Below are 19,843 nucleotides of genomic sequence, written 5' to 3' on the forward strand. Positions count from 1 at the left end.
TACGTTGTTATTTTTGAGAGTTTATTTTCCCCTTCCTTCATAGTTCTCCTTGTTATTTTCACTAGTTACAGTCTCGGTACAAGTAACAAAAGCATATATATATATAGAGAGAGAGAGAGAAAATAGAAGTTGCCTATACTTTCCATACATATCGAGAGTAGTCCATGAGTGCCGCCTTGGACCACACCCCGAGCGTGACAATCTGCGAGAAGAGCAGCAACTCCAGTAATGGAAGACGCGAGGGGGCGCTGCCACTCCCCAGCGTGCCGGAGTATCTTGACAGCACTGTAATGGCTGTTCTCACAGAGGGACTGGAGGATCTATGTCGACAGAGACCCGCAAACCCAGTGGACCATCTTGCATTGTTTCTATTGCGGCGCTCGCAGAGTAACACCGCAATAGAAGTAGCACCTAAAGATGCCGTACCAGTAGAACCAGTAAAGGAACAGCATTAATAGTACCGAGCTTATTGCTTGGTTTCCTATTGTGTTTGTGTTCTTCTTGCACATAATTTCATTCAAAATGTATAGGTGATACAAGGTTTCTGGAATTGTGCATATTTATACACACTTATGTTTTTTTTGGTTGCAGATAGGGAACTGAATGAGAGAGTTCGTGGTGTATTTTTTTCCCCTCTCTTTTTCTATTCCTTTATTTGTGTGCCTCCGTATCTGTTGGTGTACTTGAGAGTTAGAGAAGGATAATCAATTGTTATTGTTATCTTTAAAATGTTAATTTTTCTTTTTTGTGTTTATAGTGAGGCTTCTTTCTTGAGTCTTTTTGATGTCTTTTTTTTATTTGTTTTTGAGCTTTTACAAATATGAATGAAAATTTATTTGTTTTCTTTGTATAGGCATTGAAAAACAAAAAAAAAAAAACAAAGGGAGATCATTAAACTGGGAGAGACGTAAACAGGTGTGATGCGAGTTGCTAGATGTTGTTTCTATCCCCTAACTTCACTAGCCTCCTTTCTTGCGTGCCACACTGCAATGACACTTCCTGGTCGTGTGCTGTCGTCTGATAGAAAAAGTGTGACGCTTCTTTCAAACTCACGTTGTATTTACGAGAATCTTGCGGCGGAGGAGGCACTTCTGCGTGCGGTGGTGGTGGAGCCCGATCAGCAGTTACTCTTCATGTACGCCAATCGCCCGTGTGTTGTGGTGGGACGCAATCAAAATCATTTGCAGGAAGTGGCGTGCCGTACTGTTCAACGTGATGGCGTGGCATTAGCGCGACGCAGCTCCGGTGGTGGTGCGGTGTATCACGATGAAGGAAATGTGTGTTTCTCATTCATCACACATCGCACGGCGTATGATCCGGCGAAGAGTATTCAACTCTTACGTTTGTTTCTCTCTTTTGAGTATGGTGTCCATCCAGATCGTATTACTTCAACCTCTCGTCATGATCTCTTTCTAGACGGAAAGAAAATTACTGGGTCGGCAATGCGAGTACAACGTGATATTGCCTTTCATCACTGCACATTACTGGTGTCTTCTTCTTATGAGCGTTTGGGGATGTACTTGCATTCCGATGGGGAGTATGTTGCTTTTTCAACTTCCTCTGTTGCCTCCGTTCGTGCACCAGTTACAACACTAGAACGTTCCGGTGTTTTACCACCGGAATCGAAGGATAGCGGTGATGTCGTACAAGACATAAAAGTAGCCGCAGCAAATTTCTTTGTTCGTCATGCAAGTGAAATTCTCTCTAATCATGCACCGTGGGAGATGCATCCATCGGTATTTATACCACAGAATGATGTAAAATCTCTGGAGAAGGAAAGTGGAAGTATTTTCATACTTAATGTGACTGACGCGCTGCTGGAAGATACACCAATGGTGGATGGTGAGGGACGCAAGCCCATTGCAGGATCGTCTCGAAGTATTCGAGAAGAAACAAACCGTTTGCGCTCCGTTGAATGGCTTTTTTCTATGCCCAAGTTTGAAACTCGTGTTGCTATTTCCCTAACGGAACTTCTTAAATGGAAGTCTGATACACCAAATTGTTGCTACATCTCAACGGATGATTTGGTGTATTTTATGCAGGGACACAATCGTCTTGATGTTAGTGTAGTTGTTGAGAGGCGTCGCATTACATCTATTACATCATTTTGGTTTAAGGATGCAACAGATATGCAACAGGAGTCGTGGTGTACATGTCTTTTAAAGGTTATTCTAGAAGAACACTACGTCGATGACGCTAATATTGATTTGAGTGAAGCAAATACTCTTCTTGCCTCCGCAATGCAACTGGAGTGTCGTGATCTTCTTGAGGACATGCCCTCCCCTCATAGGAGCTCAGAAGATAAGCTAACCGCTATGCGGTGTTTTTTGCAAGCGGTATCGTCTGTGTGGCGCTATAAAAACGTTTTTCTCTCTCCTTCGTGTTAGGGAACGATTAAATCATCTACTTATTTGAGAGGGTGTATGTGCGAGATAATTAAAAGGGATCGAAAAAAGGGGTAATATTTTTTTTCTCCTGGTGTGAGTTGGCTTATGTTTATGTGCTGTGATCTCCTTTTTTCTCTTTCTTTTTTTTTTCGTTTTTTCTTTCATTTTTCTGATCCTTTGCTATTACTTTGTGTAAACAAATGATTGGTGGAAATAGCAAGAGAGGGATAGAGAGAAAGAGATAAAAGAGAAGGTAGCAACGAGACCAATAAGAAGAAGAACAACAGGAAAAGAAAAGAGTACTTTGGGGCCAAATAAAATAATAAATAATCAAATGCATCGAATTACTTCTCGCATCTCACGTTCTGTGAGTCTCTCACCGTTACATCGTAGTTGGTCTCTCTATGCAGTGCAGTTCCTACTGCCCTCGCGAAACTATCGCACAACTTTGCTATTAAATGCACCCAAACCCGAATCACCCGCCTATCAGTGTGGTGAGTGTGGTAAGGCATTTCGTTTACTAAATGCGTTAAACCACCACATCATGACAAAACACGCCGGTCACGCAAAGGCTATGGCAAACAGAGGAGGGAAATTAGAAGAAGTAAAACCTGAAGAAGCAAAGAATAAGTCATCATCGGGAGCTGAAACAACATCAACAACAACAGGGAATACGCAAGGACATGTGGGATTTCCAGGTATGGCACATTCTACATTTGGTGCACCCTCTCTCTTTGGTGCACCACTTGGTGGTGTTGGTGTTGCTGCCACTGCGGCAGTCTCTGGAGGTGCAGCGACTGCCACAACAACTGGAATGGCATCCGTTAACTCCACCTCAGATAATACTATTGTTAATGATGATGCGGATAAGAAACTGTTTGTTTGCACCATTTGTCAAAAGACTTTTCGATTGGAAGCAGCTCTACAACATCACTATCAAGCAAAGCATAATATGGAGATGCCTACCTCCTCCACAAGTGGTAATAATAGTAGTCAGACAACCCAAAACAATACTGTGACAGGTTCATCAGGTACTGCCTTTGGTGGTTCAGGGGATGATACGACGAAGTCTTCTTCTGGAATGCAATATATTCATAGTCAAGAATCTGTTCTTCCCCAGGCTCCACAATACCATCTTGATGTTGCCCCAAATGCTCCTGAAGAAGGCGATGTGGCGGCTCATTGGCGGTGTGTAAACCATTGCGTCGTAATGGGTCCAGTGCAAAATATTCAGGAAGGATATGTCTTTGAGGATAAGGTTGTACAATTTACGCTCGTTACTGACTTTGAGGGGCCATCGCCTGGGGATCCTGATAAGGACTTCCACACTGTGCGTGTTTTTGATATCACATATAGCGATCAGATAAAAAAAGAATTAAAAGAAGGAGAACGATTCCTTGTTACAGGTAGGTTGCGTATGATACCACAATATGACGCCGCGATGAAGAAATATTATCACTATCCTGTTATCCAGGTTCACCCAGGTTGCGGTTCTGTTGTTAAGGTATAACTCCTTTGAAAGACGTCCTCTTAAAAAGAAAACGGGGAAAAAAACTCTTTCACTGTATCTGTGGTACCTCTGTATTAAGTAAGATTATTTTGTAATATATATATAGTGAGAAAAGAAAGAAGAAAATACTTTATTGATGTCCATGTTCCATGTAGTACTCCATTGTTTTTCTTTCTGTTTCCGTTTTTTTTTATTGTCTCTTAATTTATTTTTTTTCTTCTCTTGTATTTCCACATTCTTCATTCTCTCTTCATATTTAAGGTGGTCGCTGACGATATATACAGCTGCCTATTCTTCTTGTAATACAAGGGAACAACTGAAGAAAGGGAGAAAGGAAAGGGTGCAGATTGGTAGATATAGAAAAGAGGGGGGAAAAATTGAAAGAAAACTGAATAAGAATAAGAAGAATATTTAATTACATGGCATCCGAGAATGTAGTGCAACGATCTACAAAACAAAAGGAGAGCCTGCAACCTGTGACAAAGTTTGGCTGTGAGGCACGATGCTGTTGTGGTTTTGGGGATGTTGTTTGGATGGGAGAGTTAAAAGGCGGAATAGCTGTATATGATGCGCAAGAAGGAACTTTTTTAGAGCGTATTACTCCCGGTGACACTGATACTCGGGTACATTTCAAGTGTATTGTGACTGTTTTTGAAGAAATTTGGGCAGGTACTATTAATGGTGAGGTTCACATTTTTGATGGGGTATTGCGACGTTGGAAAGGTGTTATCCGTATTCATGGTGTTGAAGCGGCGGCACCCATCACGTCTCTCTTCTTTGACGGCTATTCTGTCTTTGGTTCCTCTGAGACTGGACGTATCGTGCAATGGAACCCATTAAATAAACAACAAATGAATGTCTTTGTGGCTCTTGCCCCAGTGATGGCCGTTATTGTTGCTTCCGGTATTGTGTTTAGCGGGGATCGAGACGGGGCAGTACGGCTGTGGAATATCTCTAGCGGTGCGCTTGTTGCTGAACACATGAAGGACACTTCTGGTGTTACGAGTCTTTTGTACGAGTGGACGACGTCTACGCTGTGGGTGGGTAGGCGCAGTGGGAGCATCAGCGTGTATGCGCTTTCGCCGCTATTGCACTTTACTGGACGTGTCTCTGTGGACGGCGGGGCGGTTATATCTATGCACGCTGTGAGCGGGAAAGTATTGGTGGTCTCGGCCGGCCGCACAGTGGCGGTTGTGGCGGCGCGAACACGTGCGGTTCTCTCGTCTTTTGCGGCCACACACGATGCGTTCATTCACTGCGCCACGTGTGTTTACGCCGCCACATCCGTACGTGCATGGACGATCGGCAACGATGGCACCGCCCGCGTGTGGGACATCGCCGGTTATTACATTCCCACCACCACAAGCACGATAAAGAATAACACAACAACAACAACAACAAATGTTGGTGCTGATCAGGTGCTACAGGAGGCCGAGTGGGCGGTGCGAATCGCCGAATCGCAGGATCATGCAGCCGGCGTGGCGGTCGAGTTGCGGGCCGCACGTGAAGAGGCGCACGAACTGCGAGTACGTCACAACGTCGTTGATCGCACACTTGCGGATAAGGATGCCGAGATTGCCGCACATGTTGCGCGGGTGAAGGAACTTGAGGAAGATGTAAAACGTCTGCAAAAGACATTAGCAGATGCTGACGCCCGTGCGGATGCCGCACAGCGAGAGTGCAACATGCTTCGAACAGACTATAACACTGCCCTGCAGGACGCCTCTCAGGCACGTGGGCAGGTGTCGGCAAAGATTACTGAGAAATCAGGGGTAGAACAGCAGTTATCGGAGCAACGGACTGAGAAATCGCATTTGGAAATTCGACTTCGTGATAAGGAGGCGGAGGTGTCACAGCTCAAGTTGGAGAATGCGAGACTTCAAAACATCTTGGGTACTAGGACATCACTATCCTCATCCGGACTGCCATCAGAAAAAGATCTCTATCAAACGATGCTCGCTAATAATATTAATAATAATAATAATAATAATGGAGCCATACGACAAGAAATGGATGAACTTCGTAAGAAGTCTCAACTCATGAGTGCTTTATTAGTATCAATGGAATATACAATTCGACGAAAAGAAGAGGAAGAACGGGATTTAACAGCACTTATGAATGCCTTCCGTCGTAAAGTGGCGGATCGTGTCACGGATCCTCATTTGGCTGCACTACTAAACCTTACCATGTTACGTAATCCGAGTCGATTTGAAATGGAGTGTGACGAACACACAAAATTATTATTGCGTGATCGAAATGGCCCTTTTATAAGATTTCTACAATTATTGCGTGATCGTGAACCACGTACCTATGAAGAGTTGGTAGAATATTTGCAACATCCTCTTGCAGGATCCAAATTCAGTGACGTATTTGAAAAACTAATGTTTCTAGCTCAGAAAGAGGGTGGATTTGCTGATAGTGATATGGTAACATTTAAGAAGAGTTTACCAACTCTTCTTGACTCACTGAATACTTTGAATGCAACAAAAACTCTTCCTGGAGGAGGAGGAGCATCTGCAACGGGTGTGCAACAGGGATCAATTTTAAATAGATCAGTAACAACTTCACAACCACTTACCTCACTAGATGCCAACCGAAATTCTACTATGGGAGGTGATACAGCCAACAAGAATGACACAAACCTGATTTCTGGTACAGGATACTCGGGTGGTACTTTAGACAGTGCTGCAACTCTTCAACAAGAGCAAAAACTGGGAACTCTGGGTGTTGATGCTACTTCAGGGACTCCATTGCCCCCACAGGGTGTGGATGACCTTACGGTTTTTCTAAGAAGTGTAAATCCATTTAGAGAGAACCTTGATTCTGCGGCTCAGTCCGCCCTGGGTTCCGCTGAGGAGAGCTATGTCAAACAATTACGTCGCACATTTGAGTTTATTTTACAAACACGCCGTGACTTAGTTGAGGAACTTGCAGTTTTGGTAAAACGCGTTGTAAAGGCGCGCCAGGTAGTTGATGCACTGACAAGCAACGCCAGAGATAATATTTCCCCTTCACATCCTCGCCTTTCTGTTAGTAGTATTAGTGGTGGCGGTGGTGCTACTTCTACTGTGGGTGGTCGACATAGTTTGGGGTCAATTGCTTCAAATATTTTAGAAGAACTTCATCGCCTGGCATTGGGAATTGTCTCCACATATTTTACAACAGCAGAGAAACAACGTGTGGGGCTTGGAGTGTAGAACTTTCCGAAGTAAATCATTAAAATTAGAACCTATCTTTACAAGAGTATGTATGTATATGGTAGCACCAAATATGGGGCACCGCCGAGTGTATTTATATGCATACTTATATTTTTCTTTCTTTATATAGAATAACGGGGGAGCAATTTGTTTATATTGTCAATAAAGTAGAACCTTAAACAAGATTTTGACTGTTTTTTTTCTTATTTTCTTTGTTACCTTTTTTTCCTTTTTTGAATTTCATTTATTTGTGGATTTCAATAGGGAAATAATAAATAATAATAGTGGGAGAAACATTGATGATGATGGTATGATATGTCTTTTTTTTCCATATCCTTTTTTTCGTTAATATTACTAAACTTAATCAGTTTGATATTTCAGGTAAAAAAAAAAGGGGTGGGGCACCACAAAAAAAAAAAAAAAGTTTTAATAAAGTAATTTCACATGTACAGAGGTACTGCTGAAAATGAACAACAACCCTATGAGGTGCTAATTAGTGGCCGTCTGTATGATTGCCGTGGTTTTAAGCATCCTGGTGGGAGTATTCTCAGATTTTTCTCTGGGTTTGGGGATGCCACAGAAGCTTTCTTGGAGTTTCATGAACGGCTACCAAAGGCAAAAAAGCTCCTGCAGATGCTTCCCAGTCGTGTTGCCCCATCAACGGGTAATAAGGATCCAAAGGAAACTGCCAGACTAGAAAAACTCTCACGTGACTTCCGTAAATTACGTGATGATTTTTATCAAGAGGGCCATTTTGAACCCTCTTACATTCGTGCAATATACTTATTGAGTGAATTAATTGTAATGCACGCAATTGGGTTATGGGTTCTTATGAATACAACGTACTGGATACCTGCGTGTATCATTCTTGGCATTGCAGAAGGTCGTTGTGGCTGGGTTGAACATGAATGTGGACATTACAGTTTTTTTGGAATTCCTTGGCTTGATCAGAAGATTCAGGAGATATGCTACGGTTTTGGGGATGGTATGAGTGCCGCATGGTGGCGCACACAGCATAATAAGCATCACGCGGCACCGCAGAAGCTGAGACATGATGTGGATCTCGAAACTCTCCCACTTGTAGCGTTTAACAGGACTGTGGCAAAGCGAGTGCGTAAGAATAAGTGGGCCCGTAGTTGGATATCGTTACAAGCGTATCTATTCGCTCCAGTTACAACTTCTTTGGTGGCGTTATACTGGCAACTTTTCTTGCACCCAAAACATATGATTAGAAGGAGATGTTACACCGAAATTATTTCTATACTTTGTCGAGTGCTCTGTATTATTGCAGTTTGCTATCGTATGCAGTTCACTGTTTTAGAAAGTATTACTGGTTATCTGTTTCTTCAATCTTTTGGAGCTATTTATATATTTGTACAATTTTCCCTCTCGCATTCTCATCTTAATGTGCTTTCAGCCAACGAACAGGTGCATTGGGTAGAACATGCTTCTATTTACACTATGAATATCTCTTCACATTGGATGACCAACTGGTGGATGGGCTATTTAAATTTTCAAATTGAGCACCACTTGTTTCCTTGTATGCCACAGTTTCGTTTTGCAAAACTTTACCCTCGTGTCCGAGCTTTTTTTGAAGAAAATGGGCTGAAGTACGACTCTAGACCCTATTTTGAAGCGTTGGCGATGACATTTAGAAATCTTAAGTATGTTTCTGATGTATTTCACGAAACTTCTCAAGAAAAGTTAATAAAATAGACATAATTTTTTTCTCTTTTCTATTTAATTTTTTTTGTCTTGGTCATTGTTAGGAATGGGCTTGGTATACCTACTGATTACAAGGGATATTATATTAGGGAAGTGTGAATAAATTAAGAAAAAAAAATCAACCTTTTGGCTTTTTTTGTAATCATGAGTGGCTACTGTTTACTTAATCACATTCTAGGAGTTTTTTTTCTCTTATTTTACCATGAAATCCTAGTTTTCTCCCTTTTCCATTTTAATCCATTAGCTGCTTTCCAAACTATACATTTTTTTGTTGTGGTTGTTTTATTTTAGACGATTTCTTCATTTGTGTAAAAAAATTTTTTTTGGTGTGAACTTTTTTTTTGTTCTTGTAGTGGTGATTAAGGAAGCTAGGAAGGAATAATGCCGCGGTCGCAGGAATCCTCAACATCCCATGATGACACGGAAGTCGCTGGGAATGACAGTGACAGCGATAGCATTTCAACCGCATCTCACAGCAGTAGTAGTAGTAGCAGTAGTAGTAGTAGCAGTAGTGGTAGTGATAATAGCAGTGCGTTATCGTCATCATCGTCGTCTAGTGTTTCTGGTAATGCACGAGAAGCACCTGTGAGGGGCGGCTGTGATGTACTGGCAGTGGAATCTATGGAACGTCATCAACGGCTGCGAAGATTACTTTCTCAGCGCAAAGTTGGCGATTCTACAGTTATAGATGACGGAAAAAATGTAGATCCCTTCACTTTTCGTAAAGGTGCTCTTGATGCAGATGATGGTGTCCTGCTCTCTACCTTTTCAAATGCTTTGCTTTTCGCGCGGCTTCTTGCTTATCTTCACCACCGCGAGGATCCTGCACGGACACAGAGTTTTGACGAGTTCTTATCTGTTGCGAATCCCATATTTTGCCGTAACTTTAAAGTTCCCTTGGAGGATGTAGCAGTGGAATCACTGCGGGACACAGTCCCGTGCCAGCATGAGTGTGCAGAACTAGAGCGAAGCAATATTGTTGTGCGACGAAGAAAGCGAGAACGAGTGATGCATGGAGCAGCAGCTAGTAGTAATATTGCTAATAATAAGAATAACAATACAAATACTGATCTTGATGCATTGCAGCAGCGCAGTAGTGCGGATGCTTTGGCCAGTTCACGTGGGGGCTCATCCATTTCGGGTATCATTGCAAAGTCTCTACACAGCTGGGAACAGCATCTCTCTGCTGAGTTAAAGGCAGAAGGTGTTTCTCTTGAAAGTTTCAGACAGCAAAGACACGACAGTAGCTACTTGGAGGAAGTGCGTTTTTTGCAAAACTCACAATGGGCAGACTACCGGCGTGAATTGCAGCTTGAGGAAAAGCGAAAGGAGCAGGAGGCGAAACGAGCAATTCGTCGTGGAGGAGGAGATACGGTTTAAGACAAAATCTCTGCTCCGTTCTTAAGGTGTTATAACGGTTAAAGCAACGAAAAGACAAAAAAAAAGAAAAAGGAAAATAGCTTTTAATTTACTGTACACTACGTGTTTATTCGTTGTATTTTATTTTTTGTACCTCTCTCTTTTTTTTCTTTTACTCCTCACATTATAGGAGAAGCGTAAGGGTATGGGGCACTCTGCAAAGATCACACGGGGCGGCAACAAGGCGCGTGTGAACCAAGGCCGGCAAGAGGCCAAACTGCGTGCACAAGGTGCGAAGACACATGCCACGTCCGCAAAGGAAGCTATGGAAGCGAAACGTGCACAGAAGAAGCGGTCAAAGGCTATTGCAACTGAACTTCGCTCAAGAACGCAAGTTCAGTCAACGCCAATTGTAACTATGGCACCAAAGGTGAAAAAACCGGCTAAATAAAATCAATATTGAAAGTGTTTTTTTTTATTATTATTCGTTCTTCTTTCTAACAATGCGAAAAGTGACGCCTAGGTTTTATCTTTTCCTGTGTGTGTCTGTGCTAGCTGTATGGCACCACGACAGGAGCAAAAGTCTTGATAGGGAAATGAGATGCGTCCGTTGACTCTGAAATCTTTTTTTAAACTCTGCATCACTGTGTTGTTGTTTCTCTTTTTTCTTCATATATGTATATCACACATTGACTTAGGAAGTAACACTCAGTAAACATAATATGCTCCGCCGTATTGTTACCAAGCCTGTGCGCCGGATCGTGTCCACACCCGCTGTTTCCTCTGCGTTGGCTGTTCGCCGTGCCTCTACGGTGGCTATTTCTGTTCAGGGACTGCACTATGTGGGCACCGGCCTTGCCGCTATTGCCCTCGCTGGTGTGGGTCTTGGCATTGGTACGATCTTTGGTAATCTGCTGGTTGCCTGCGCCCGCCAGCCAAACCTGACAAAGATGTTGTTTAACTACGCCATTCTGGGTTTCGCGCTTACAGAGGCTATTGGTCTGTTTGCACTGATGTTGGCCTTCCTGATGCTCTTCTCGTAGATCTTTTTACATGGGTTGTGTTTGTTGAATTACATTTCATTGGTGTTAGCGGAAAGAGTGACATTAGGGGATTACGCGTAGGGAAGTGGATTGATAGGATAGGACGCGCGTGAAGCGTATTGTGGGGGTCTTTTTTTTTTTCAACTTCTAACGAATGAATGAATAAATACCCCCTTTTTTGAGTTTCTAAGCTAACCCTTTCACTATTGAGAGCTGACGTTTCCTTTCTAAGCTGCATCTGACTCCAATACGTTAACCTCAATAAGAGGATTATAAACCAATTCTTTTTTTCCTTTTTTTTATTTTTTTCTTTTGTAGAAGGTTTATAAAACAAAGAAGAAATAAAAGAAAAGGGGCTACAGAAATAAACAGTTTATTCTTTTAAAGTTTCTAACTCACAATTCTGGTAAATTTATTATGACAACGAAAACGACGTCACTTAAGCAAACAAATACTCACTGTTCTAAGCTTCCGCTACCGAATCTCACCACTCTTTTAAAGCGCTATATTGAATTTTTAGAACCCCTAGATGGTGTTACGGATAAGCAATCTAGTATTAATTTTGTTCAAAAGGTGTTAGAATCTCTGAAAGATGGGGAAAAGAATGCATCACCTGAGTTTCATAATATAGCGGAGTATTTTCGTTTTTTAGAATCTATTTCTAAAGAATACAGAAAATTTTGTAATATCTCACTTCGTACATCACATATGGCACCACTCTGGAATGCTATGTATCTTGGAAACAGAGAATCATTGCCTATCGGATGGAACTACATGCTTCATCTTGATGGTCCACCCCTGGAGAAAGTTGCGCAGAAGATTGGTGTATCTTCACAAGCTTTGCGGGCTGCAGTTATAGGAGCTGCATCATTTCAAGTTCGTCGTCTAGTGGAGCAACCTTTCTTTTTTTCTGTTGAAGCTCAATCTCGGCTCCCAAAATCTTGCAGTGTAGACTTGAGCTTGTGCCATGATCAGTACACTCGCCTTTTTCGAACTGTGCGTATTCCCCATATTGGAATGGATGGATTGCGTTGGTCGCACACGAACAAGGTATTGTTGCTTCGCAAAGGTTATGCCTTTACATTGGACTGGATTCACTTTGATGATTCAAATGGTGTTAGTATTCTAGCAACACATTGGCTAGAAGAGGTGATTTGCAATGCTCGTCTAATTCAAACTGTGATAGACAAAACAGCTTCTTTGCCTGTAAATAAAAATAGTCCATTGGTTCTAGCAAGCGGATCCCGTAGTATCTGGGCTTACAACTTTGAGGAACTGTGGAAAGATGCTGTGTCAAAAGTTGCACTGGATAATATCACTTCTTGCAGTTTTGGAATTGCTCTTGATGATGAAACAGATCTCTCTATCGCTTTACATGGAGGTAAATACCCAGAAAATCGTTACCCTGACATGAATGTGATGTATATAATAGATCCTTCTGGTAGTGCGAGTTGCAATATGGAGCACTCATGGGGTGACGGTGGTACTATGGTACTAGTTTGTAGTACTATCCATCACTACATTACATCATTGATTATTGAAAATTTACCTGTTAAAGGAATGGGAGGGTTACTTTGCTCTGATGACTCACTTTATGTAAAACCCGTATCCTTTGGATCTCTTTCTAACACTGTTCTTGAAGCCATTGCTAATACTCGATGCATTCATCAGCAAAAAGTTGAGCAAACAAAATTAACTGTACGACATATTCGTACCTTTGGTACAAATGAGATAAAAAAAAATTGTCGTGTGAGTCCAGATGCTTTTATGCACGCTGCATTTCATCTTGCCCAACATCGCTTTTTTGGAGATCAACGATCCACCTACTGTGCCTTGATGATGAAAAAGTATCACCATGGGAGGACTGAGACGCTGCGGACAGTGACACAAGTTACACAGGAACTAGCTCTTATAATTGAATCAGTAAATGATAAGAATATATATAACTCATCTATAGCAGCAATATTGCAGAAATCGAGTAAAGAACATCGAAGAAGAATATCGGTGTGTCGCTCAGGGCAGGGGTTTCATCGAGCTGCCACTCTACTTCGTCGGCTTCATAATGAGGTTCGAGAGCGATTGCAATACGTGGAACCACTGAACTTTGAGATAAAAATGGTTCAAGCTGCAGCAGCTGTTGAAGCATATTTTTTTGCTTCTTCAGCACTGAAAGAGTTATCAAGTGACTATCTCTCAACCTCAAATATTACTGCTAACGGTATCTCATCTTTTTCTTTTGCGGCAACCCACCCAAATGGGTTGGGGATTGGCTACTCACTTTTTCCCAAATCTCTTACATTCACATGTTCATCATATAATAATTTCGCACGACCGATTCTTGGAAGAAAATCTATCGAAAAGGAGAAACAAATATCAGTGTGTAGTGCATACGCTGACACTCTTGAGCAGGCTGTCCACGACCTGTATTGTCTCACTGCAATACTACCGCCACCAAAATTGTAGTACGGGGAACGAGAAGGAAAAGAAAATATTGGGGGTGAATATTTTTTTTTTTCCTATCATGAAAAATAAAGATGGAAATAAAAGTGTCAATGACGTTAGATCATTGTCTAAGATATATTCTTATTTTTATACCGTTTAAAAATGTTTCACTTGCTTTATTTTAACTTTTCTATTTTTTTTTTTCTTTGATGTTCTTTGTTTCTCTTCTTATATATAGTCTCTTTCTACCTATTCCTTTTTTTCTTTATTTTATCACTGACTTTGTGTGATGAGTGTAGGTGATATATTAAAAAAAAAAAAAAAATGGCTTTTCGAGGTGTAGTGGGCGCGGCTTGTGTTGCAAGTGGATTTGTTGTAACAGGAGTTGTGGTGCTTACCTCACGCTGGAAGCGTCTTGAATCACGTCGAGCTGCACTTGATAATGAATATGCTAGTATTCTAGAGGAGCTTTCCTCTTTGGATAATTCACGTTTAAGAGAAGCTGAAGATCTACGAAAGAAAAAACACGACATGAGACTCCTTCATGAAACTGTAGATACACTATGGACTGACCGACTTGAACGGTACAAGCAAACGAATAAGGAACTGTACTCCTATTTAAAGGCGCTTCCAGAAGCTCTTGGTATACTAAAAGGTCTTACGAGTCACTATCAATATATGACCACAGAAATGCGTAAATTCCTCTCTTTTGATGTGGCTTGTAGTAAAGTTCATAACTTTTCACTTCTTCTTGAACATGGTGATCGTGTTGGAATTCATCGTGTAGCTGAAACTATTAAACAACTACTAATTGCAGAACCTCTTGTTGAGGTGGTGTGCGATAGTGTCATTAACGATTTCACCAATATTAGTGCACCAGCTACTCTAAATGAGTGCAGCTTGAGTTTTGTATTTTGTATGGAAGAACTTGATAAGGCCATTGAAGCGGCAGTGGCGCACTTTCTAGAGTTTCACCGGGATCGTGCAGAGAGGGCACCTAATGTTATTTGTGAAGGTGTGAGGAAATTAAGCGATATAGCCAAACTGAATACGTTGAGTAGCGGAGATATCATTATGCAGAGGGAGGCAAATGCTCTTAGAGACTTACTTCTTCGAGATCAGCGACAACTACACACAACTGAGGATTTAAGAAGTGCATTAAAGTACGTTGAGGACGCTATTGGTCAACTAAATCGAAATAATGACCCTGATAATGCATTAAAGGCCACCATTACTGCAGATCCTGCAGTTGGAATAGCAGAAGAGCAGTTACTGTTGTGGCGTAAATCAGCTTCCTTGTTTCTTGTGCGAGAGCAGGCCAAAGAGGCGCTTAGTGCTTACAATCTTTTACTAGCGGAGACACTTACGAAAACGAAGGTAACTTGATATGGAGTGAAGAAGAATATGTTTGTGTTTGTGTGTGTGTGTGTGTTTTCCTTGTTCCTCTTCTTTCTCTGGTGTGGCGTGTTGTGGCGTAGCTTACATCACATGCATAATACCATGGTTTTATGGTATCAATTAATTCTCTTGGGCACGAATTCTGGGGTTATCACTTGTAATTTCTCCTTAGAAATCATTAAGGTCTGAAATATGTACTAATGCTATCTTTATTTGTTTCTTCTTTTACTTTTTCTTATGAATTAAATTAAATGTACATCTTTATATTTCCCTAAAGGGAAGAGCAAGAACCAAAGAAAGAGAAAGAACAACATAACATAGAGTCAGCATCGATTACAAGAAGAGCACAAGGAAAAAACAAGAAAAAAAAACTGAAGAGGAAAAAAAGGGGAAAAAAAGGAAGAGAAAAACACATACTAAAGATATTTTTATATAGGTGCGTTTGTATTAGTAAAATATATTTGCAATTGGGCCCGGCATTTTCATAGCTATTATAATGCCAGAAGCCTGCTTTATTTGCCTAGACTCCACGGAGTTTACACGAAACGGCGACCAGTTCCCGAATCGGTTTCTCGCAATACAGGAGGCGGCAAATCTGTTAGTCAACGCAAAAATACAGATGAACGCCGAAAATACTGTTGGTTTTCTATCACTTGGCGGAAATGCGTGTACGGTGTTTGAGACGCTTACGCAGGACGTGGATCGTGTTATGGCAAGTCTGACAAAGATTCGTATCAGTGGCAAACAGTGTCACTTCTCAAAGGGTTTGCAAATTGCCTGTCTTGCTCTCAGTCATCGGACCAATCCAAGAGCTGAAAGACGTATTGTTGCTTTTATTGGCACACCACTTACTGAGACAGACGAAGAACTTGATATTCTGGCGCGTAAACTCAGAAAAGATGACGTCTCGGTTGATGTTGTTGGTGTTGGTGTTGAATCTAATGTTCCACGTTTGGCGGCGTTTGTGGAAAAGTTAAGCAAACGAGGGAATTCACATTTTCTCAATGTGTCCGTATCTGTAAATCTCACAGACTCGCTCATGTCCAGCCCTATATTTTTGGGTAGCGATGCCGTTGACAGCGCAGGTGAGGGTCAAAATGATTTTCATGGATTTGGCATAGACCCTTCTACAGATCCAGAGCTTGCCATGGCTATTCGTATGTCCTTGGAAGAGGAACAACAGCGGCAGGCTGCTGTTGCTGCTGCATCTGCAGCCGCGGCCGCCTCTCAGAGTGCTGCAACTGATGCTAACAGAGGAGCGAATGTGGTTTCTACACCGCCGGATGACACGGAGAACTTGGATAATCTCTCTGAGGAAGAAATGCTTGCAAGGGCCTTGCAAATGTCACTAGAGGAGGCGCAAAAGGGATCTCGTGGTACAGAGGAATCAAATACTGCCACACATCCTCAGGAGGACACTTTTGCCCGTGAGGTTGAAAATGAACTTGAAAACGAGGAAGAGTCAAAGGATACCAGTGGTAACGCAAATGACAAGGAATCTAAAAAAGATGGAAAGGGGAAAAAGAAATAGTTGTTGGTCCCAGTACTTTTTTTTTTGTTTTCTTCCTTTTTTCCATTTTTCGATATGTTCATAAAATGAGACAGAGAGAGAGAGGGAGAAAGGTGGAGGATGCTTTGCAATGGACAAAAGAGTGATACTAAACTCCTTTTGCAAAATGCACGCATATTATTTTGAAGAAAAAAAAAACACTCATCATAAATTCCTGTGGCAGTATTAAATAAGGGGACAGATTGAATTGTTTTTCTTGTTGGTTTTTTTTTACTTGCTCCGTTGCCTGTTTCTTTCTTCTTTGTTTTGTCTTTTCGTTCTTCATGCTGGGTTCTTGGGGGTGCCTTTTTTCCCCACTATACATGTAGTTATTATATATATATATATATATATATATATATATATATATATATATAGAGAGAGAGAGAGAGAGAGAGAGAGAGAGAGAGAGGACAAGCTGCTTTTTCTGAGGTCTATATGGTGTTGGCAACTATTCATGTTTTGATCTGTGGGTCAGATTTCCACAGAGTGGAGGGAGTACTTGGTGGTTGTGTAGAGAATACGAACTATGCTTGGAACCGTCGCTACGACATTTCCTGTACCTCTACTCTAGGGGTGGATGATGTTGACAGCCGTCTTCTTTCCATGTGCCATTTGGTGATTCTCACACGTGGTGCGGTGTGTCCATTAGGAGCCACGAGTTTTCGGAGTAAACCTACTGTATCAATTGAGGGAACTCCAGAAAATGTATTGAGTGTGGTAAAGGAGTGTGACTTCTACTATGGTATGCATGCCATTGCAGATCTCCGTACAGCGGTGGTAAACATAGGTCTTTCACCTCCACATATAATTTGGAATAAAACGCTGAAAACGTTTACACAAACAGGAGATTTGGTGCTTCGACGTGCTTTTTGGCTTCTTGACAAGGATGATGATGGAATGCTAAATGAGGAAGAACTTCTTGCATGGCAAAGGTCTATTACATCGGCATCTTTCTCTAAAAATGACCTTGTTGGGTTCCTTAATAATGGTACCTCACATTTAGGTTACATTTCGATAGACTATGAAGTTTTTCTAAACATGCAAAAAAATTACCTTCTTGAAGGTGATGTACGCCGAGTATGGGCGACGCTTCATGTAACTGGAGTCCACCCTGATGGACTACCTTACTCTTGGAGAGATGTTCATGCGATTCGTGTGAGTAAAGAGAGCAATACTTATCTTTCACATATTGCGATTCAATTTTTTCGGAATTTATACAAACTGCGTCGGTTTCATGAGCTTGATGACATTTGGAGTGTTACACCAGGTTGTCCATGGAAACATATCAATGGTTTTCTTACCAACCGTATACCATTGGATAAATTCATTGAGTACTGGAAGTATATGGGATTGGTGAGACGAGATGTAGTTGTACAATACGCTCGGTACTGGGGATACAAAGGGGATACAAACCCATTGTTTTTGTTACGACATGCACGTCCTTTCCGTGAAGTGGGTGAGGTGGTTCCAAATACGATTCAAGTCCTTGTTCTTGGTTCACCTGGTTGTGGAAGAAGAAGCCTAATGTTCACTTTAACTGCCAAAGATGAAGAGTTTTACGAAGGTGAAGGAACAGCTAGTAGTATGTACGTACGAACCACAACATTTTTTGTAACAAATGGTAATGAAGAAGTTCCACAAACAGTAGTGTATGTCGCAGTGCCACTTGAGGAAGTTTCAGGCATACTTGAAAATGAAACATCGGCAAAACAGGTAGACGTAGTGCTTCTTTGTTACGATGGAACCCACGTGGAAGAAACTTCACTACCCATTATGCGCGTATGTATGGAGGCCAAGTCATCAATAACACATTCTTCTACTTTGCCTTTTGTAGTTGTCATGACAAAAGCTGAGGCTGCTGTGGAAACAGAAAAAAATGCAGAAGCAAACAAAGTATTGGAAGATTTCTGTCGACAACAGCAGCTTCTTTGGCCACCTGTGGTTACTAGCGTAGAAGATCCTGAGGAGTCTGAAATTGTTGCTCTTAATGAATATATGCATGCCATTGCAAAGGAACCAGATATTGCTGTTGGTAACCCGCCCCTAACGCCCACGCGCATACTTCGTCGAATTGTAATTGTGACAACTTTTGCTGTAGCTTTGGGTGCTTTCACACGTTTTTTACTTCGACGTTTACGAAAGAGATCTAACTAAGAAGAAACCCTTTTTTGTTTTCCTTTCTCTCTCTTTTACAGAGGTTTAGAGCTTATAGATGTAGAGAAGTGGGGTTGAGGCGGTGGTAGTGATGGTGGGGGTAAGAACAAAACAGGAGCTACATAGAGGTAATAAATGCTGAGCGAAAAAAAAAGGAACGTGAGAAAATTGGGAGGCTAAGTGACGTACTCCTGTGCTATTAATTATATATTGGAATATATTATGCTGTACATGAAATTAAAAAAAATTACCTTTTCTTTTCCTTTTCCTTTTCATTTTTTTTTTGCTATCCCTCACAATTCTTTACATTTTGTTTGTTTCTGCTTTAGAGTTACTCTTTAAATAAATAAATAAATAGAAAAAAGCATTCCGAGCCACCTTTATTGTTCCTTTTGCTGGAAAAAAAAAATGAATATTGGCAAACCTGCAACTTTTGCTGCCGGATGTTTCTGGGGAACTGAGCGTTTTTTTGTCAAGCGTTTTGGTGATGCCCTTCTTTCGCATCAAGTTGGGTACATGGGTGGTGAGGACGCAGAGGAAGTAACATATCCGATGGTCAAGAAGGGAAATACAGGGCATGCGGAAGTTTTACATGTGGTGTACAACCCTGAAAAGGTGTCGTACGGAGATCTTCTGGACTTTTTCTTTCGCATGCACAACCCGACAACAGTGAATTGCCAGGCTAACGACATTGGCACACAGTACCGCAGCGCGATATTCTATCATGACGAGCAGCAAAAACGAGAGGCAGAGGATTACATCACTCGACTTAACGGCGCCGACCCGCAGCTCCGCGCTGGTCTTGTGAAGGCCTTTGGTGATAAGAAGGTTGCCACGACTCTGGAAAAGGCAGGCCACATGTACTCGGCAGAGGAATACCACCAAAATTACCTGGTAAAGAACCCGGATGGCTACTGTTCTCACCGTATCTACTGGTGATCTTCCACATGGTTTGCTATAGCGATAAATGTATGTATCGATCGTATTTTTTGTTTTTTTTTTTCGTTTTTTTTCTTTATTAGGTTCGGGCGGTTATATTATTTGCCCATCCTAAGGGTTCTTCTGTTGAATTCTTT

General features: G+C 41.6%; 13 protein-coding genes across 13 annotated transcripts; all 13 read left to right on the plus strand.

The window, feature by feature from the left end:
* Positions 1-164: 164 nt before the first annotated feature.
* On the plus strand, positions 165-455 carry LSM04_005281 (Dpy-30 motif; the record flags this gene model as incomplete). The annotated part of the gene is made up of 1 exon (XM_067337608.1): positions 165-455. One exon carries the CDS (start codon positions 165-167, stop codon positions 453-455), a length of 291 nt encoding a protein of 96 aa, XP_067193547.1.
* Positions 456-920: 465 nt separating this feature from the next.
* On the plus strand, positions 921-2,387 carry LSM04_003047 (Biotinyl protein ligase (BPL) and lipoyl protein ligase (LPL); the record flags this gene model as incomplete). The annotated part of the gene is made up of 1 exon (XM_067337609.1): positions 921-2,387. The coding sequence occupies one exon, from the start codon at positions 921-923 to the stop codon at positions 2,385-2,387; it is 1,467 nt and encodes a 488-aa protein (XP_067193507.1).
* Positions 2,388-2,721: 334 nt separating this feature from the next.
* On the plus strand, positions 2,722-3,897 carry LSM04_006101 (Zinc finger C2H2-type; the record flags this gene model as incomplete). The annotated part of the gene is made up of 1 exon (XM_067337610.1): positions 2,722-3,897. One exon carries the CDS (start codon positions 2,722-2,724, stop codon positions 3,895-3,897), a length of 1,176 nt encoding a protein of 391 aa, XP_067193563.1.
* A 419-nt stretch (positions 3,898-4,316) lies between these two features.
* On the plus strand, positions 4,317-7,094 carry LSM04_007460 (uncharacterized protein; the record flags this gene model as incomplete). The annotated part of the gene is made up of 1 exon (XM_067337612.1): positions 4,317-7,094. The coding sequence occupies one exon, from the start codon at positions 4,317-4,319 to the stop codon at positions 7,092-7,094; it is 2,778 nt and encodes a 925-aa protein (XP_067193589.1).
* A 444-nt stretch (positions 7,095-7,538) lies between these two features.
* LSM04_005672 (Fatty acid desaturase domain) lies at positions 7,539-8,810 on the plus strand (the record flags this gene model as incomplete). Its single annotated transcript, XM_067337613.1, has 1 exon — positions 7,539-8,810. One exon carries the CDS (start codon positions 7,539-7,541, stop codon positions 8,808-8,810), a length of 1,272 nt encoding a protein of 423 aa, XP_067193553.1.
* Positions 8,811-9,200: 390 nt separating this feature from the next.
* On the plus strand, positions 9,201-10,199 carry LSM04_005585 (uncharacterized protein; the record flags this gene model as incomplete). Its single annotated transcript, XM_067337614.1, has 1 exon — positions 9,201-10,199. One exon carries the CDS (start codon positions 9,201-9,203, stop codon positions 10,197-10,199), a length of 999 nt encoding a protein of 332 aa, XP_067193551.1.
* Positions 10,200-10,383: 184 nt separating this feature from the next.
* LSM04_000883 (uncharacterized protein) lies at positions 10,384-10,629 on the plus strand (the record flags this gene model as incomplete). The annotated part of the gene is made up of 1 exon (XM_067337615.1): positions 10,384-10,629. The coding sequence occupies one exon, from the start codon at positions 10,384-10,386 to the stop codon at positions 10,627-10,629; it is 246 nt and encodes an 81-aa protein (XP_067193462.1).
* A 271-nt stretch (positions 10,630-10,900) lies between these two features.
* LSM04_005983 (V-ATPase proteolipid subunit C-like domain) lies at positions 10,901-11,221 on the plus strand (the record flags this gene model as incomplete). The annotated part of the gene is made up of 1 exon (XM_067337616.1): positions 10,901-11,221. One exon carries the CDS (start codon positions 10,901-10,903, stop codon positions 11,219-11,221), a length of 321 nt encoding a protein of 106 aa, XP_067193559.1.
* Positions 11,222-11,638: 417 nt separating this feature from the next.
* LSM04_004686 (Choline/carnitine acyltransferase domain) lies at positions 11,639-13,684 on the plus strand (the record flags this gene model as incomplete). Its single annotated transcript, XM_067337617.1, has 1 exon — positions 11,639-13,684. The coding sequence occupies one exon, from the start codon at positions 11,639-11,641 to the stop codon at positions 13,682-13,684; it is 2,046 nt and encodes a 681-aa protein (XP_067193535.1).
* A 303-nt stretch (positions 13,685-13,987) lies between these two features.
* LSM04_002610 (uncharacterized protein) lies at positions 13,988-15,049 on the plus strand (the record flags this gene model as incomplete). The annotated part of the gene is made up of 1 exon (XM_067337618.1): positions 13,988-15,049. The coding sequence occupies one exon, from the start codon at positions 13,988-13,990 to the stop codon at positions 15,047-15,049; it is 1,062 nt and encodes a 353-aa protein (XP_067193500.1).
* Positions 15,050-15,557: 508 nt separating this feature from the next.
* On the plus strand, positions 15,558-16,592 carry LSM04_001561 (von Willebrand factor; the record flags this gene model as incomplete). The annotated part of the gene is made up of 1 exon (XM_067337619.1): positions 15,558-16,592. One exon carries the CDS (start codon positions 15,558-15,560, stop codon positions 16,590-16,592), a length of 1,035 nt encoding a protein of 344 aa, XP_067193475.1.
* Positions 16,593-17,048: 456 nt separating this feature from the next.
* LSM04_008687 (uncharacterized protein) lies at positions 17,049-18,767 on the plus strand (the record flags this gene model as incomplete). The annotated part of the gene is made up of 1 exon (XM_067337620.1): positions 17,049-18,767. The coding sequence occupies one exon, from the start codon at positions 17,049-17,051 to the stop codon at positions 18,765-18,767; it is 1,719 nt and encodes a 572-aa protein (XP_067193613.1).
* Positions 18,768-19,175: 408 nt separating this feature from the next.
* LSM04_009649 (Peptide methionine sulfoxide reductase MsrA) lies at positions 19,176-19,706 on the plus strand (the record flags this gene model as incomplete). The annotated part of the gene is made up of 1 exon (XM_067337621.1): positions 19,176-19,706. The coding sequence occupies one exon, from the start codon at positions 19,176-19,178 to the stop codon at positions 19,704-19,706; it is 531 nt and encodes a 176-aa protein (XP_067193629.1).
* Between the last annotated feature and the right edge of the window lie 137 nt (positions 19,707-19,843).

The sequence above is a fragment of the Trypanosoma melophagium genome (genome assembly GCF_022059095.1).
Source record: "Trypanosoma melophagium isolate St. Kilda chromosome Unknown ctg16segment0, whole genome shotgun sequence".
NCBI lineage: Eukaryota > Euglenozoa > Kinetoplastea > Trypanosomatida > Trypanosomatidae > Trypanosoma > Trypanosoma melophagium.